Source organism: Phascolarctos cinereus, unplaced genomic scaffold (genome assembly GCF_003287225.1).
Source record: "Phascolarctos cinereus isolate Bilbo 61053 unplaced genomic scaffold, phaCin_HiC Scaffold_1;HRSCAF=81, whole genome shotgun sequence".
Classification (NCBI taxonomy): Eukaryota; Metazoa; Chordata; class Mammalia; order Diprotodontia; family Phascolarctidae; genus Phascolarctos; species Phascolarctos cinereus.
The window spans coordinates 106,024,495-106,043,989 of NW_027555514.1; the positions used below are offsets into that span (position 1 = coordinate 106,024,495).

General features: G+C 40.4%; 1 protein-coding gene across 1 annotated transcript in view; it reads left to right on the plus strand.

Moving 5' to 3' along the window:
• Nucleotides 1–19,495, plus strand: part of DGKI (diacylglycerol kinase iota) — a 478,924-nt gene that overhangs the window by 161,616 nt on the left and 297,813 nt on the right. The window contains exon 3 of the mRNA XM_078153519.1: nt 6,381–6,476. Coding sequence (XP_078009645.1) covers nt 6,381–6,476 — 96 coding nt within the window. The remainder of the gene's footprint in view (nt 1–6,380; nt 6,477–19,495) is intronic.

The following is a 19,495-nucleotide window of genomic DNA, read 5'->3' on the forward strand; positions in this document are numbered from 1 at the left end:
AAAACCCCAAATAGGGTCACGAAGAGTCAGACACAACTGAAACAACTGAACAGCAACAACAACAACAACAACGACACGTTGGGGAGAATAGGAAAAGCTTCAAAAGGATCAGGACAGATCCCAGTGAGCTGACCTAGATCTTTAAACGTTTCTTCATAGATCATCAGTTGCTTGACTTAAATACTAGAGATAAAGAGAAGAGGTAAGGAGGCAGTGATATTTCTGTCAGCCAAGCACCATCCAATGGGAAGGGCAGGGAAGGGCAAGGGAAAATGGAAATCATCTTGGACATGATTGCTCTATGATTGAGTATCTATTATGGGAGAGGATTTATAAGCTAGATGATCTGTCTACACCAATACAGAATATATGCAGAAGGATTACTAATAATGCTATCAAGTCACCTCTTCCATTATCACCACCACCATCACTGCCACCACTCCCACCATCACCACCACCACCACCACATCACAGCATTGCATTCACTTTTTAAAGTTAAAATGTTGGGACTCATTGCAATGGTGGTTGGGCACTTTTTGAAGGAAGAGAGTGATTCTACGAGATGGAGGTGAGAAAGAGGCTTATTCCAGCCTTGAGGAATGGTCAGTGCAAATGCATACAGGTGGGAGGTGGAGTTTTGTGTTTGAGGAACAGAGAGAAGCCCAGCTCTGCTGGATCACAAAGTGAAGGGCTGAGGCAGATATGGGGAAAGATGATTGTGGCCAGGTTCTGAAGGGCTTTAAAAGTTAAACAGAGGAACTTATATTTTACTTGAGAGGCAATAGGGATCTGCTAGAGTTAATGGAGTAGGGAAATGACATGGTCAGATCCCAACGCTTGCACAGTTGCTGTGGATAGCAATTAGCTTTGGTTATAACCATCCCAAGAGGCTCAGAAGGGGGAACCAGAGAGCTGATACAGCAGAGGGAGAGAAAGGCTAGTGGATTGCTGGAGGATAAGGGTAGATGAGGTTGTGTTAGAGACAGCTTCTTAGACTGGCTATAACAATGAGATTGGATGCAACCTGTCTTCTCATCCTCCAACTGATTAATCAGATCTTGGCCCTCATTTTGTAAAGTCAAGAAGAGGGACCCTTCTGACAATGCACCTGTGAGTCTTTGTGGACAATGATGTAAATGGTGATGTGGTGGTGGTGATGGTGATGATGATAATGATAATGGAAGAGGTGACTTCATAGCATTATTAGTAATCATTCTGTATCCATTCTGTGCTTCTTGTGTTAGTGCAGACAAGTCATCTAGCTTATATGCTCTTCTCCTAGAGCTTTAATGGAACGTCAGTTATAGATGAATCATGTCCAAGATGACTGCCCTTTTTCCTTGCCTTCTCCCACCCTTCACTTTTAATGGTGCTTGGTTCACAGATGTATCATTGCAAACTTAGTTGATAGATAATGCATTGAAGCAGCTAAAGAACCGAGTCCAAATCTGGCTTCAGATACTAGCTATGTGACCTTGGGCAAGTCACTTTGCCTCTGTCTCAGTTTCCTCAACTATAAAATGGGAATAATAACAGTACCTCCCTCATAGAGTTGTGAGGATCAAATGAGGTAATATTTGTAAAGCACTTAGGGTGCCTAGCACATAGTAGGCACTATATAAATATATATTCCCTTTCCCTTTAAGTGCTTACTGTAATGCCAAGCACTGCTAAAATCTTGGTTTACAAATACAAACAAACAAACCCAATCCCTATCTCCAGGAGATTACATTCTAATGAGGGAAGATGGCACATAAAGGGGAGCTGGAAAGGGTGGTGGTGGTAAATATCTATACAGGGGCAAGGCTGCTGACAGGGAGGTGAGAGAAGCCTGGAGAGGGAAGCCACAGCAAAGTGAGCATGGCCTGATGGCCTTGTGAAATGGTGCTGAATTGGAAGGATGAGTTCCTGGTCCCCTGGCCAGAGACCCACCAATCAGAACAGAGGGCTGCTGCGTGGAGGCATCTTCAGCATGATATAACTATTGGAGGGAAGTGAAGAAGTCCCAGAAAACATGGAAGGGAGGTCCATCTAGACCTAGGGTATTTATTGGTTCCTCTCTTCCTTAGATAACATCCTTATAATCAGTTTCTTCTATATTGGGTGAGACTCTTAGAAACATAGATGAATAGGAAACCTAGAATCTTAGAACTGAAGGGGACATTAGAGATTGTCTAGTTCAATGCATACCTTGTCTTGGCTATAGTATCTGTAAAAAATGGTCATCCAATTTCTGCTATACTTGAGGATCTCCATAACAGAGCACTGACTATTCCTTGAGGCAGTTCCTTCAGTTTTTGGACATTTTAGTGTTAGAACTTGAGCCCAGATCTCTCTCTTTCTTCTCATTCCTTCCTCCCTTCCCTCTTTTTTTCCCTTTTTCTCTCCTTCCCTTCCTCTCTTTCTCCCTCCTTCCCTTTCTTCTCTCCTTCCTTCTCCCCTCCTTCCCCCTTCTTCCCTCCCTTTCCCTCTTTCCTTCCTCCCTCCCTCCCTTCCTTTCTTTCTTCCCTCCCCCTCCCTCTTTCCTTCCTTCTTTTCTTTTCTTTTCTTTTCTTTTCTTTTCTTTTCTTTTCTTTTCTTTTCTTTTCTTTTCTTTTCTTTTCTTTTCTTTTCTTTTCTTTTCTTTTCTTTTGATGTAACTTACACCCATTGGTTTCAGTTATCTCTTCTTTGACAAAGCAGCAAAAAGTCTCATTGTTCTACATGACAATCTTTCAAATATTTGAAGACAGTTAACATATCCCTGCTAAGCTGTCTCTTTTCCAGGCTAAACACATCTGGTTGTAGGAGTGAGAGAAGACTTCTTTTAAATGAAAGAATAATCTAAAGTCCTTTCAAATGCAAGTCACTTGCCATAACCAGTTTTGATATCTAGATTCAAATTGCTTGAAGGCATATATGGCTTTTTATCAAACTTGGAGATGGCATGAAACAGAGATAACTAAAGGATTGATGACAGAATTTAGGTGCAAAAAGATCTTAAAAGGCTAGAACACGGATGACATCTCTACTAACATGCAGTTTAATAGGATTAAATGTGAATTATTCTTGAGTCCAAGAAAATAAACTTTTAAAGCCTAGGATTGGAGGGGCATGGTTGGATAACACTTGATGAGAAAAATATTTCTGGGTTTTAATGTATTGTAAGCCCAGTAGGAGCGAGCAGTGTGATATGTCAGCCACCCAAAGCTAATGCAGCCTTAGACCACTTGCACAATAGAATATAGTACCCGCAGTATAGTATCCACAAATTTATGCACAGGTAAATTTGTAGTATTGTATACAGTTCCAGGCAGCATATTTTAGGAAGGACAATGACAAATGAGTTCATCCAGAGAAGTCTGACCAGGATGATAAGGGGACTTGAAACCATAGAGTATGAGGATTGATGGAAGAAGCTAGGTGATTTTTCACCTAGAGAAGAGATAACTTGGGAGAAACATATAATTGTTGTCTTTAATTGTTTGAAGTGCTGTCAGATGGAGAAAAGATTAGATGTGTTCTGCCTGGCTTCTGAGCTGACAGAACTCAAGTTGTAGACCATCAGATGTCAGTTCAAAACAAGGAAGAACTTCTCAGAAATCAAGGCTATGTAGATGTAGACTGGGCCACCCTAGGAAGAAATGAGCTCCTCATCACTGCAGCAATTCAAGTAGAGGCTTAATTCCCCCCCCATTATTAAAGTGTCCTAGTTTAGATATACATTTTACTAGATGCCTTCAAGTTCTTTCAAACTTTGAGATCTTACAGTTCTATGAAATTATTTGACAAATGTCTATTAAGCATCAGTACATCATTCTAAACTGTAAGGGTCTTCTTGTTGTCCAATCATGTCTAACTCTTTGTGACCCCATTTGGGGTTTTCTTGGCAGAGATACTAGAGTGGTTTGCCATTTCCTTCTCCACTTTACAGGTGGGGAAACTGAGGCAAACAGGGTTAAGTGACTTGCCCAGAGTCACATAGTAAGTGTCTCAGACTGGATTAGAGCTCAGGAAGATGAGTCTTCCTGACTCCAGGCTGGCAATCTATCCATTGTACCATCCAGCTGCCTCTAGCTAAAGGGTTTTCAGAGACCATCTAGTCTAACCTTTTCATTTTATAGATGAGAAAACTGAGGCTTAGGTAAACTAATTAATTGACCCATTTCATGAGAGGTGTTTAAACTCCATTGACTGTGTTCTTCCTACTGTAGCACGTTGTTTCTAGAATCCTCCAGTCCTCCCCAAATGAATATGATTTTGATAGCTTGATAATTACAGGAGAGTGAGGCTAATGGCCCCACAATGAGATTCTGGTTCCCTACTTCAACCTAGAAAATGAGTTTGCTTAAAAAAAATAAAGATATCTGTTTTCAGAAATACGAATTTGAGTTTATGTTGTCACTTCTATAAGGTGATAACGTGTTTCACCCTTGACTAAACTTCTGGAACCTGAATGAGAATGGCTTCTGCTAGGAAAACCACAGTGTTATCATATGTACATTTTATGAGTGGGTTAGCTTCAAGGTGGCTCAGGTAAAGCTGACTATATGATTTCATTCAAGCCCATACAATATACACTCAAGCCTAGGATCATGCCAAAGAGAAAGCGTAATAGCAATTCCGAGGGAGCGAGGTGGCATAGTGTATAGAACACTAGGTTCAGAGTCAGGAAGACTCTTCTTCATGAGTTCAAATCCAGCCTCAGATACTTACTAGCTGTGTGACCCTGGGCAAGTCACTTAACCCTGTTTGTCTTAGTTGCCTTATCTGTAAAATGAGCTAGAGGAGGAAATGGTAAACCACTCCAGTGTCCCTGCCATGAAAACTCCAAATGGAATCACTAAGAGTCAGCCACAACTGAACAAAAGCAACAATAACAGTTCCATGGTGAGCAACGGGAGAAAAAATGTTAATTTGGACGATGTGGATTTGGGTTCAAATTCTGACTTTGTTACTTAGTACCTTGAGACCTTGAACAACCTCTCTGCTCCTTAGTTTGTAAAAAGAAGGATTTAGACTAGTTGACATCTCAGATTCTCTTAGGCTTTAAATCCATGATCCCATGGCATGTGATCATAAAGAAATGAGACTGATTTTCTTGAATGTTTTGTAGAATCATTCTCCTAATTTTACAGTATATTATAGAATGCGTTTTATTTTGTTGTCTGGGAAGTTTAGTTCTTTTTTTTAGGCTCCAGGTCAGATTCAGGTGTCGAACAGGAGTATATAAATTGCTGATAGTTAGTAGTTGTGACCACCTTGTTCATGGTCTCAAGTTTCCATTTGGCAAGATGTAAGAAGGAATTTAATTCAGTAGAACCCCAACACTTCCAGACAGTTCACGTGGCACTTCACGGACCCTTCACACCCTTCACATATGCTTTGGATGGTAGAATCCCACAGTTTTAAGGATATATAGCTGCCCTTCTCTTCAGGGTGGAGCAGATCCAAGTATTTTGAAGTAGCAGTGAAAGCTCACAGTTTAGGATGAATTGAGGAAATACCCATTTGACTTAGTAACTGCTGATCATTTCTAAGGAAATGTAGCATTGTTGCTGTTTGAAATTAAACACCATTTGGTTAACCTAGTGGTTCAAAATAGCTTTATCAGGTAAATGTTGCCTCTATCCTTAGGGTAAGGGTTCTTTTTTGTGTCATGGACAACCTTGAGCAGTCTGGTGAAGCCTATGGGATGCTTCTCAGAATAATGTTTTTAAATGCATAAAACAAATTATATAAGATTATAAAAGAAACCATTTATATTGAAATACAATTGTTAAAATAATTTTTAAAGAGGGTTCTAGTGTCCCAGGTTAAGAACCCTTGCTTTAGGGGGCTTGCTTTAATGGACAGGTAAGAACACTTATTATTAGCCAATTATATGTCTGAAAATTTAGATGCTATCAAAGTGCTTAAAAAGTCTCTTTCTCTTTAAGTAACCTAAACATCATTCCTATAAGATATTTCAGCATCAACAAGAATTTGCTAGGCAAAGGCAAATGAATCCATTCACCTTCTGAATTGTGACCAATTTGAAATAGTGAGACCCACATGAATGTGTTAATGACAGATTCCATTGATCCTTTGTACATGTGGTTAAAAATACCACTGTTCCTAAAGAGAAAACATCTCAGGGGCCTAGGGCTATTTCTGCCTCAAATCAAACACATCCCTCCAACCCAGCAGATTTGTATTTCTTTCTCCCCTTTTCCAGAATTTTGGAACAATCAAGCCTGGCAATTTTGTTATGTGGTCATGTAAGCACTTTCCCATTCATTAACTTTTTTTTTTTAAATAAAGATTAGATTTGAATTTTTTTTCCTCTTAGTTCTCATGCCTGCATCTCCCCTCATCCCCTGAAAGGAAAAACCAAAATAAAACTGGTCTTTTCTCTCCAGGAGAACGCTGTGAATGGAGAACACCTGTGGCTGGAAACCAATGTCTCGGGAGACCTGTGTTACCTTGGGGAGGAAAACTGTCAAGTCAAGTTTGCAGTGAGTGTTAGCCTCCTACTTTCCTGACCTTTTTGCAGTTTTTCTTTTTTCCTGGAAGAATAGTTATGAGACTGTTTGATCAGCTAGACAGGAATGGTTTTCTTTCCTTATATTCCAAGAAGCATCTTAACAGCCCTGTCTTGAGAAGGGGAGGCCATTTGTTGTCTCCTAGAGTGGAAAGTGTAGGGTGAGGATACAGTTCCTCCAATCAGTATAACAACATAGTATTCAAGAGTTGAGGTCAACATTTATGATTTGATTATGTAACACTTTGTTTTCTACCCTTTACTTTTTGTGACTAAATCAAGTAGGTGTGATGCGGGAGAGATGGGGAGGCAACAGAGCAGAGTCGAATCGCTTGGTCAGAGACCAACATATGCCCTCCACTAGAACAAACACATGCAGAATTTTCTTGTGTCTGGGTCCACGGTAGGGTAGGATGTGAGGATATGTCTGTGCCTATACACAGTTGTATGTCCTGTGTGGTGGGGTAGAGGGGAGAAAATGGTTCCACAGGAACTGAGGAGGAGTCCCAGTTTACCAGATGCTTTGTAACTTCTGATAGGCAAAGACATATGTGGTGACATTATGATACAAATGAGGGCAATGATAGGCTACACAGGTGCCTGCACTTAAATGAGTTTTAATTGTTATCACATTCCATGGAAAAGGACATAGTTCCTTTAAAAGAAGGTAGTTTTTGTCAGAGAACAACTCATAAATGTCACAGGGGAGCTGTAGCCCTTAATGTCTCATTAATAATGTATAGAATTATGCATATTCAAATTATTGATCAGAAAAAGATGTGGAGGAAGCTTAGACTAAGTTACTCAGAGGAAGAGAGGGCAGCATTCCTTTCTGTGTGGGAAAAAGAGAATACCAGGGTGTCTTAATGTCTTGAAGAACAAATGATATCATTTCTTTCTTCTTGGCAACAAGGGGAGAGGAAAAAGTGGGTAAGGGAGCGAAAAAAAAAAGCAAAGCTCTTATTTTTCTACTAATTTATAAGCGGAGGTAAGCCCTTGCTTCCTTGAGGAGGTAAAGACCATAGTACAAGAAAATTTATAAGTGTTTTTAATGTCTAGATACTCTGAAGCTCCAAAAATTTGAAGCTGGAGCTATAAACTGTATACATCCAGTAAAAACTTTGATTTTGAGTTAAAAGATGTGTGGGGAGGTTAGATCTACTCAGGTCTGGAGAGGAATCAGAATCAGTGTAGACTTATTTTGTTAAGCTTAAAAAGGTCAGCTAGGTGGCCGAATGGATAGAGTGTCAGGCCTGCAGTCAGGAAGACCTGAGTTCAAATCCAGATTGAGACATTTACTAGCTATGTGACCCTGAACAAGTCACTTAATCTCTATTTGTTTCAGTTCTCTCATATGTAAAATGGGGATAATAATTAAGCACCTATCTCCTAGAATTGTTGTGAGGATCAAATGAGATAATATTTGTAAAGTTTTTACTATAGTCCCTGGTACACGGTAGTTGTTTATAAAATGTTTACTTTCTTCCTTCCTTATGTTTGAAGGCATTAGCCTTTTTTCCCCCCATTTACTTCATTTTTGCATTTACTAAAATGAAGTTTCTATTTTACTTAGAGTTTTGTATTTCTTCAAATCTTGCTTTACCTGGTGCATTGTATTTAAATATAGTGTTCTTTCAAGTTTGAGCTTTTTAATTCTGGTTCACACTTACATTTTTAAAATTTTAAGAAACACAATTAATTGGGGAAATTGCTATTTTCAGTCAATCAATTCTATGGGAAACCTAGTTATTTGGACCACCTTCAAAACATCATCTACCACCTGGCAACAGTTTACCCTAACTAGAAGATAGGCACCTAGGAGGAATTAAATAATTTCATTCTCCTTGGTTTTGTAAATTAGATAGTAGGAAAATAATTCATAAACCACAGAGTACTATGAAAAGTAGTATGACATAAGGGATAGGATCTTGTCCTTGGAGTCAGGAAGACCTGGGTTCAAATCCTACCTCTGACGCATATTGGTTTATAACTCCAGCTAAATTATTTAACCTCTCAGGGCCCCAGACAGTTGCCAAACAAGTGCCAGTGTGCATTTGGGGAGGGAATTTCCTCACTGGACATTTCTCATACTGGTAATATCACAGGACACTTTAAGAAAAAGAAAAAAAAAACCAACCAAAACCTATGTGTCAAATGTTGTTGAAGATTTGTTATGAGTAGAAAACTCTAAACTGGGTTTACTTGGTTTCTGAGGGCAGGATTAGGAGTGATGGGTAGACATGATAAAAAGATAAATACCAGCTTGAAGTAAGAAAAAGCTCCCTAAGAATTGGAGCTATCTATAAGTGTTAGATGCTTCCAGAAGTCATGGGTTCCTCCTAACTAGAGGCCTTCAATCAAAGGCTAGATGATGTTTCTCAGGTATGATGTAGAAAGGATTCTTAGTGATAGATTGAACTAGATGGTCTTGGTGGTCCCTTCCAATTCCAAAATTTTGATTCTCATCAGTATTCATGTTAGCATCATCATAAATCTAATCCTGTAAAGTGCCAGCAAATGCCACATAGGGACGTGTTTGATTTGGTTATGCTCTGTTTTTGCCTTGCTTTTGGCTGATCAGTTGTGAAAAGGGCTTGGAGAGCTCATTCCTTCTGAGTAAGGTTCCTTTGTAGATAGCTTCTTAGGCAAGAGTACCCCTTTCAACACCGGTGCACCCTTTCTGCCCGTCCCTATGTCCTAACAAATCCCATCTACAATTTGTAGACCAAGGTTTCTCTGAAATTGAGAAAAAGTACAGAAACATTTTAGATAAAAGAAAGTCCTATTCACTTTACTTTCTCCAAATTTCACATTATCTACCCACTTTAAATTTGCTTCAAAAAGAAAATGACCAATATTATGTAGTGGCAAGGATACTGGTCAACTCAGGGAATTACACTGATTATATTTCCATCTTTACCGCTAACTGGGTGACCTTTTGAAAGCCATGTCAACCTCATAGATCCTTATTTTTCTGGCTGTCAAGTGAGGAGGATTGGCCCAAATTATCCCTAAGGTCCTTTCTGGTTCTGTGATCTCTTTGTTAAAGGACAGATCTTTAATGAACTTATCAGAGGAGACTTCTTCCTAAACAAGTTTGTTTGAGCCAGTTACATGTTTGTGTCTTCCTGTACTTTTCACAACTGTGTCATAGGATCATACATTTAGAGCTGAGATGGACTACAGAGACCACTGAATACAACTGCTTCATTTTACAAGTGAGAAGACTGAGGGATAGGGAGGTTAAGTCACTTGTCCAGAATCATGCAGCTAGTAAGTGTCAGAAACTCAGGTCTTCTTGAAGCCATAGCCATTACCCCAGTCAATTGCACCACCTAGCTTCCACTGTGTAAAATATAACTGGAGTAGAAGGATATGGTTTAACAAGGATATTCTTTGGATGTAGAGGATTACTACTTTCATTTTCCTGGAAAAAAAATAACAATAGCTTAATGCTCATTCCTTAAACATTATGTCTTTGTTAGAAACAGTGAGGTCCACCCAGAACTTGGAATTTTTGCACCAGAGTCAAGAGGAATGGTGATGGGGAAGGAGACAGAGACCCTAGGCTCCTAGTATAAGGGAGAGGAAGGGCTCAGCACTGACGATTACTTGGTAACTTTCATTTTATCAAGCATTTAAGGGCATTCTACTGCAAGGCACTGTGCTAAGCATCAGAGATACCAAGACAGGAAGACCATAGATTTAGAGCTGGAAGGAGCTTCAGAGGTCCTGTGGTCTAACTCCATCATTTTGTCCACAGGGAGCTCATGTTCTGACAGTTACAATGTGTAAGCAGATAAATACCTAATATTTAGAGAATTAACAGATAGGACAATCAGTAAAGGCTTCCCATAGAAGGTCTGGATGGTAAACTGATGCAACTCTAAGGTCAGGACTTACCATACTACTTGGAATTTATGGTGTCCCATGGTATTGATCCATTGGAGAAGGCATGGTAACCTGCTTGTGTTCCATTAGAATGTGAGCTCCTTGAGGACAGGGATTAGTTTTGTCTTTCTTTGTATCCCTGGCACTTAGCATGATACCTGACACGTAGGAAGTGCCTAATAAATGTTTATTGACTTGACGTATTAGTTTGGTAACAGATGGTGTCTTAGATTAGTCACTGTTCTTTTCATAGCTAGTCACATATAGTACTTTCTAGGCTTGAAGCTGCAAGTTGATATATATGCAGTACATGTATTGACGGTGTTGCGATGACACTACTCCCTATTCTTTTTTGTTGCTTTTTTCATGATCCAGGTGCCCAGACAACATGTTCCCATAAGGTAATCTCATTGTGGGCTCACATGGATCAGGATTCTTCCCAGGGAAGTGGACCACCAAGAATGTAGTTAGGATTTTTGTCTCTCTCTCAGTCTTGTTGCTTTTACCCTTGAGTAATTCTGGAAAAAGCTCTAAAATAGAACTTGGGTATGGGTCCTGTCTAAGGTTTTTTCTTAGGAGTGATCTTCCCCTTACCAAGCTCTCCTCCCCCTTCCCTTCTTCCCTCTCTCTTTAACCTCCTGTCATTCTCCTCACCTACCTGCCTACCTCCTTTCTCTTTCTTTCTCTCATCTTCCTCTTCTTCTTAAAACACTTCCTGGTGGGTAGTTGGCACCTGACAGGGTCTTCTGAACTTTTCTTTTCAAGGCTGGAAATGTCATCTTTCCAGGAACAATAGTCATTGACCTGTGCTCAGGGAAGGAAACAGAAAGATAGCCAGGGATTCAGGCTCACTTAGACAAGTACTCATTCCTCCTCCCATGTACTTGTAGTCACAGATTGCTATTGCCTGTTGAGGATAGGGAAAAGCAGAGAGAAAAATCTCTTCTCTCTATGTACCCTTGCTAGAAGGCCAAGGATTAGAAAGTTCTGGCAGAGTCCCAAATGAGAAAGCTCAAAATAAAGAGTGCTATTTCCACAGCTTATGTGGAGAGTACATCCTTCTGATTCACAAGCATGCCCTACCTTGACTTTCTGTGCCAATCATCTTTGATATGAGACCTTACAGGGTCCAGTCAGGTAGTACTGTGCCATCCCAGGAAAGAACATGCCTTGCTGTTTCATAAGAGTAAATTTCACCTCTTTTAGCAAGGATCCAAAGCCTGTGTCCAGCTCCGTGGGGGGTGAGCCTTTGTGCATGCCTTAGAATTTCAGAAAGTAGATTGAGGGTACTCAATTGGTTAGGAGTTCCTCTGCTCAACTTTTTGCTACATATTTATACCACAAGGAGCTGTATTAGGTCTGGCCCTTTGAGAACTGGGAAATAGCTTCAAATTACTATTGGTCCTATGACAGACTATTGGGTTGTGTTCTCTTATTCTGTATCCCAACAGGATACCTAAATTGGGACTCAGCCTTCTCCTAAGGAAGGATCCCAAGCAGCTATTTGCTGTTGTCCAAAAAGCCACCAGACTTGGCTCTGCTTACTAAGCATTTACTGGCCCCTGGCTTGCTTTTTGCTTTTAGGATTGTAAAAGCCTTCTCTTTCCTGATTTACCAGGGTAATGCATTCATCTCAATTTTGGGGTTTTTTTAGAATACCATGGTACAAGTAAACAAACCACTTTTGGACAAAGTAGTAATAATGCTGTTTTTTATATAACTATCCCAGTAAAACCCAGGAATGTATTCTCAGGCACCAGTCCCAAATTCCTTTGCTTACATTGCTCCCTATGCCTTAGTTCCTTTACCCTAACTATTCTACCAATTGAATTTCTGCTCATCTTTTAAAACCCAATTCCAAATATCATTTTCTCCTGGAAGCCTTTTGTGATAATGGTGTTTCCCCCATGGATCTCACTTAAAATGTGTTTGTATCTCTCATGCGCTTATTATATATTATGTTGTACTGCAATTATTTGTGTGATATACTGGATTAAGGCCAACCTTGGAATCAGGAAGGCCTGGTTCAAGTCCTGCCTTAGATATATGCATAAATTACTTAACCTCTCAGTCTTCCAGGAAACTCTCCAAGACCCCAAGTTGTACAGGAGCTATCAATCTGAGTTGGTGGAAGGAATTTGCACACTGGGAGTTACCAACACAAGTGAAATCACAGATCTGAAACCCACAGCCCAATGTTATTTGTATATGTGTTAGAATTTCTTTCAGTACAGTTAACTGTAAGCTCCCTGAGTGTAGAGCCTGGGGTTGTAGTGGATAGAGAGCCAGCCTCTAAGCCATGAACACCTGGATTCATGTTCTGCTTTTGACACATACTGTTTTCGTTATCCTAGGCAAGTGACTTAACCTCTCAGTGCACTAGGTGACTCTCAAGAGTATAAAATGCAGGGAAGTTGCAGCCTGCATTGGCAGAGGGAGTTTCTTCATCTGGGAGATCTGTTGTATCAGTGAAATCACAAGTCTAATCCTTATCCCTATCTCTTGTCCCCAAAGCCCTTAACATAAAATATTTGTTGAGCAAATGACTGATAAATAAATATTATAGCGTTCAGGGCTAGGGATATAGTGAAATTAAAAGCTGGCACAGATAGAGCATCACATGCTGTGACCTCAAGATGTTGTTGGATTCTTTTTTAACATCTGGAAAGGGTAGGAGATAATTATTCTTGGTGGTGGGAGAAGAAAGTACCAAACATTGATCTTTTTCCTCACCTTCAGGGTAGAACACTTCCCCGCCCGTAGTGGGGTGAGAGTCCACTGGGCAATCCTGGTTTAGAGAAGGGAAGTGATTGTTGAATAGATAGTAGTATTATGCCATTTTTTCAGTCTTTGCCTCTTGGCCAAAGGCTTTATTTATCTGATTTCCATATCTGATAAATTCCAACTTGAGTTGATAATAACCAAAGTACTTCTTGAGTAGCATTCTAGTTTTGGAGTCAACAGACATTTATTAAGCACCTTCTGTACTCAAGGTACCATGCTAGACACTGAGAATACAAAACCAAAACCAGTCCCAGCCATCAAAAAACTTACATTCTACTATTTCATCCTAGAAACCAAATGTTAAACTTGAATGATACTTAATATTGTCCCAGACAGTTTATTTCAGGATCCCCAACAGTAACAATCTAGTTTAATTTGTCCAAAACAAGTAGGCCAATTTTATTTTATTTTTGGAGTTAAAGGGTTAAGTGACTTGCCCTGGGTCACACAGCTAGTAAGTCTCTGAGGCTGCTTTTGAACTCAGGTCCTCCTGCCTTCAGGGCCAGTGTTCTATCCTGCATCACCTAGCTTCCCCAAGCAGGTCTATTTTAACACAGTTGACCACCATTTGCCCATTTGTCTATAAAAAGTAGGATTGTATTCCTCTTAAGTACAATGACCTAGCTGGGTAAGTCCAAAGGACGTAAATCAGTGGCGGCCCTCTCTCTTCTATTTATTCTTTGCTCTCTGGGTTCTCTTTGTAGATCATTAATGTTGCTGACCAGGCAAAAGAAGAAAAAATGACTTCTGCCATTGCCACAATTTGTGCTTTTTCCTGAAGGAAAGCCTAAATCTACACCTTTGCGTGTTCATTACTCCTAGTTCTGTCCGTAGGGGTCAAACAGAACAAATCCAATTCCTCTTCTGTACTTCGTATACTTGAAGGCAGTTGTCATGTCCCCTCTGAGCCTTTTCTCCTCATGTTCTAAACATCCCTGTTTCCTCCAACCAGTTCTCATATGACGTGACCTCAAGGCCTTTCACCATTTTAACTGCTCTCCTCTGGAGATTCTCCAGCTTATCAATGTCATTCTTTAACTGTATTGCTCAGAACTGAGTACAACATTGTACACTGGTAGCCAGAGTGAGAGTCTGACTCATGACTCCACACAGGATATAAACTACCTTGAGTAAATGTAAACAGCAAAAGAAGCTCCAACTATCTCATGGGAACATTTGCACATGACCCTGAGCCATCACTGGCACTATGCTTTCTTTATTTTGTTTCTATATAATATTCAGCCTGGCTTGGGTAGGAGTGGGGATCCATCTCTCTGTCCTCCTGCTGCCAAGGAGTAGTAAACTACCTTAAACAACTTGATTAAGCCAATAAACCTCAATAAGACTACTTACCACCAAGCTGGCATGGGCTCCTCTTAAGGGGTATCTCAGTAGTCTCTCAGAGGGTCGGTATCCCTACAGTTGGCATATCAGGGCAGAACAGATCAGCCTCCATACAATTAGCCTAGCTGGCAGGTTAGTTTGCCTCCCCCACTACAAACCTTGTATCCTTATAAGCATCCCAGATATGTTCTGACCAGGGCAGAGTACAGTGGAAAGATCACGGCATTTCTGAAAACTATGCGACTCTTGCTGAAGTTGCAGATAACATCCACTTTTTAGCTAGTCACATTGCTAGCTTGTATCTCTCTTACAGTACTCTAAAATCCCTGATCTTTTTCAAAACAACTACTGTATAAATTTAACTTACACTTGTGAAGCTGATTGTTTGAACCTAAGTCCAGGATTCACTCTAGCAAATTCATCTTATTAGATCCAATATTTCCAGATCTTTTTGGATCCTGACTCTCATCCAGTGTGTTAGCTATCCCTTCCAGCTTTGTGCCATCTGCAGCTTTCATGAACATACTACCTATGCCTCTATCCAAATCATTGGTAAAAATGTTAAATGTTTCAGGGCCCAGCACAGATCCATTGAAGACCTTCTGCCATTGTGACATTGATGTAGTAACAACTATTCTTTGAGCCTGGTTATTCAAGCAGTTCTAAATCCATTTAATTGCATTAATCATTCAGTCAGCCAGGAAGCATTTATTTGGTATTTTCTATATGCCAAGCAGGGTGTGGAGTGCTGAGGATAAAAAGCAAAATTAAATTAGTCCTTGCCCTGAAGGAGTTTATATTTTAACAGGTAGACAACATTTATAAATCAGAACATACAAGAACGACAGAGCAGATGCATGATAACCTTAGAGGGGATGTCATTAGCATCTGGGAGTGGGCCAGGAAATGCTTCCTGGAGGAAGTCTTACTTGAGCTAAGTTTTTTTTTTTTTTGAGCTAAGTCTTAAAGGAACCCAGAGATTCCGAGAGTCAGAAGTTGGGAACAAGAGTATTCCAGACATTGGGAATATACAGTGCAAAGTCACAGGGCTGGGAAAGAGTGTTGTGTGGAAAGAGAACGTATGTGAGTGATGTTGTGGAGAAAGAAATTAAAATATTTGGCAACTGATTGGATATAGAGGATGAACAAGAAGGAGGAGTTGAGAATGATGACAATGAGTTTGCAAACCTGGGTCACTGGAATGATGGTAGTTGCCTTGACAGTGATAGGGAAGTTAAAAGAGGGGAAAGTTTGAGAGTAAAGATGAAGAATTCTGTTTTGAAGAAATTGAGTTTGCTGTTTGAAATTCTGAATTTCCAGTTTGAAATATCCAACAGGTACTTAGTGATTCAGCACTGGGGCTCAAGAAGAAAGAATAGGAATGAGTTTATAGATCTGGCTATCACTCACTTGGGGCAGCTAAGTGGCATAGTGGATAGAATACTGGGCCCAGAGTTAGAAAGATTCATCTTCCTGAGTTCAAATCTGGTCTCAGACACTTCCTAGCTGTGTGATCCTGGGCAAGTCATTTAATCCTATTTGCCTCAGTTTCATCATCTACAAAATGAACTGGAGAAGGAAATGGCAAACCACTCCAGTATCTTTGCCAAGAAAACCTGAAATGGGGTCATGAAGAGTTAGACATGATTGAAAAATGGTTGAAAATCACCTACGTAGATCTGAAAACTAAACCTATTGGAGCTGATGAGATCACTGACAGAAAGAGTGAGAGGAAACAAAAAGAACAAGGACAGAGCTTTGGGAGACATCCACATTTAGGGGACATGATATGGATGATGAGCCAGAAAGAGAAACTGAAAAAGATTAGTCAGGCATGTAGGAGTGGAAAACAAGAGCACACCAAGTCACCCAGAGATAAAAGAACATTCAAAAGAAAAGAGCATCCAGGAGGACAAGGTGGTCACCAGTGATATGGTGAGATATGGTAGAGAGGTCAAGAAGGATGAGCATCTGGAAGAGGCCATTAGATCAGCAAATCAAAAGGTGACTTTGGAGAGAGCAGTTTCAATTGAATAATGATTCCAGAAGCCATTCAGAAGTTTTAGCATCCATGGAGAGGAGAAAAAAGGGGAGACTGATTGGAGACATCATTTTCAAGGCATTTAGCTGAGAAGTGGAGAAGAAATATAGGATGGTATCTGGAGGGCTTGAAGAGATCTATGGAGAGATTTTTAAGAATAGGGGAGACTTGGGCATGTTTTAGGCAACAGAGAACAGATCAGTAGAGAGATAGGGAGACATTGAAGATTAGAGAGGGTGCTGATGAAGGGAGCAATCTGCTGGGGAAGATGGGTGGGGATAGGATCAACAGAACTTGTAGAGAGGTTGACATTAGGAGCAGAAGGGATTTCTCATTACTAGAGACTTTAAGTGAAAAGATAGTGGGGGATGATTTCAAAGGGCTGCGAGAAGGGGCAGAGGAAAAAGAGGGAGCCTAAATTTTATTAGTGAAATGTGAATTAGTTCATAAGCAGAAAAGGTGGGGAAAGAGACTGGCCTGAGAGGCTTGTAGAGGAAAAACACAGTTTGCAACAGCTCTTGTGAAGTGAGATAGAAAATCATTTAAGGAGGAGTAAGTAGTATTGTGATGGCCTAATTGAGATTATAGAGCATAAATTGTATTATTGTCTGTCCATCTCTCCATTTTTTAAACCACAAAAACAGTATGAGATAATTTTATCAAATGCTGTGGTGAAATCTAAGCAGATTATATCTATGACATGTCCTTGATCTACTGCCTTAGTAATCTTGTCAAAAAAAGAAAATAAGTTTAGTTCGACATGACCTGTTACTGATGAAACTGTGCTGGCTCTTTCTAATCACCAATTTCTTTTCTAGATGTTCACTAACCATCTCTTTAATGATGCATTCTAAAACTTTCCCAGCAATCAAAAACATTTAACTCTTTTCCTTTGGCAAATGGGATTCTAGGAGTGTTCAGGGCATAGCAGCTGTGGTTTGGGGGGAAGTTGTATTGACTGAAGGAAGCTTAAAAGTCATTAAGGGAAGTAGTCTCTGGGATGTAATGGTTGGTGTTGGTTTGAGAGGGCCCTGGAGGAAAATAATAGGTGATGAGGGAGGTCAAGGACTCAAGTGAGGGAATAATTGGCAGATGAGAGTGGTAACAAGAAAGAAAATAAAAAAGGGAGTCAGTTGGAAGGAGTGAACAGATTTCACTTCTGATTGGCTTCTGATTATATTTCAGGGTCCATGAAATGTAAAAAAACCCCTAATTTTTTATTTGTCATGTTTGTTTAGTCAACAAGTACTTCTAAAATGGTTGTGAAATGCAGAATACTGAACTGGGCCTTGGTGTGGCTACTAAAGATGAGCAATTCTTCCTACTCTTCAGGAATTAGAATCTAAACATGTACTCACTGAAATATTTTGTGGTCCCATATTTCATTTGTATGGGATCCAGGCACAGCATCCACTGATGTAGCCATCCCTCCATACCTTAGTAGAGACTTTCATAAATATCCCTCCTCCATACACACACACACACACACACACACAGAGGGGTTGATCCTCTGCACCCCAGTTCCATTTAGCCTCTGGAAGTTAGATTAGTGCTTTCACAGAAATACTTACTTCAAAAGGTGGAATGGGGAAGGAGAGGTAGAGCCAAGATAATGTTTTAAATGCAGCAACCCAGCCAAACTATTCAAATATTTGCCTCCAAAAAACTTTAAAATAACTCCTCAAATCAAATTTTGGATTGGCAGAGACAGTAAAAGGTCAGAATGAGACATTTTTCCAGCTTAGGACAATTTGGGAGTCAGCAGAAGTCTCTGACATTGGGGTAGAAGCAGCCTGCTCATTGGGTAGCAGCACAAGCTGGGAGTGGGGAGGAGGGCCTTGGAAGGGACTGTGACAGCAGCAACAGCAGCAGCTTGAGGAGCTCTTAGTCCAGAGATGGTAAGGGGACCAGACAACTGGTCAGAAAGAGATTATAGAAGACCCTTTGCTGGCACTGGGTGCAGCTAGTGTTGATTGGCAACTCTTATTTCCTAGAAGCGATTCTGGCTCACAGTTCCAGAGCAGCAAGGAGCACTTGTTGTCTGTCATAAGAGAACAGGAGTCCTGGTCACAGTTCCAAAGCAGAAAGTAATGCTAATGCTTGTGGCTGCAAGAGAGGAGTGGCCTTTCCTGGGTAAAGACCAGAACACAGACCAGTAAAGCAGTGACCACACCTCTCCCAGGATCACATCACTTTGGAAGCACCAAAAATTTGCAGACCCTCAGAACTAGATCTGAAAACAGTGGATGAAAAAGCTTGAAGCATGAGAGAGTGCCTCCCCACTCCAAGGTGAGCAGAGCCCAATTTAAACATAAAGGTCAAAGGATGGAAAAAATAGCAAAAAAACAACTTGGTCATAAAAAAAGCTACTACAGGGGCAGGGAAAACCAAGACACAATCTTAGCAAAAGACAACAAGCAATGCCTCAAAGCTATAAGCAATGCCTCAAAGAAAAATGCTAATTAGACTGAATTCCAACAAGAATTCCTGGAAGACTTAAAGAGATGAGTGGTAGAAGAGAAACTGAGAAAAGAAATGAGAGTGATGCAAGAATATTATGAAAAGAGAATTCACAGCTTGGTAAAAGAGGCACAGAAATACTGAAGAAAATACCTTAAAAAACAGAATGGGGAGGTGGAACCAAGATGGTAGAGCAAAAGCAGTGACATGCTTGAGCTCTCCCCCAGACCCCTCCAAATACCTGTAAAAATGACTCTAAACAAATTCTACAGCAACAGAACCACAAAAAGACAGAGTGAAACAAATTTCCAGCCAAAGACAACCTGGATAGTTGATGGGAAAGGTCTGTTGCACTGGGCTGGGAGAGGAGCACAGTTTAGTGTGGGCTGAATAGGCAAATATGGGGCTCCAGTGAACCTGGAGCAGGCTTCAGGGGACTGAATCACTGGCAGCTGTGGCAGTTTCCAGACTTC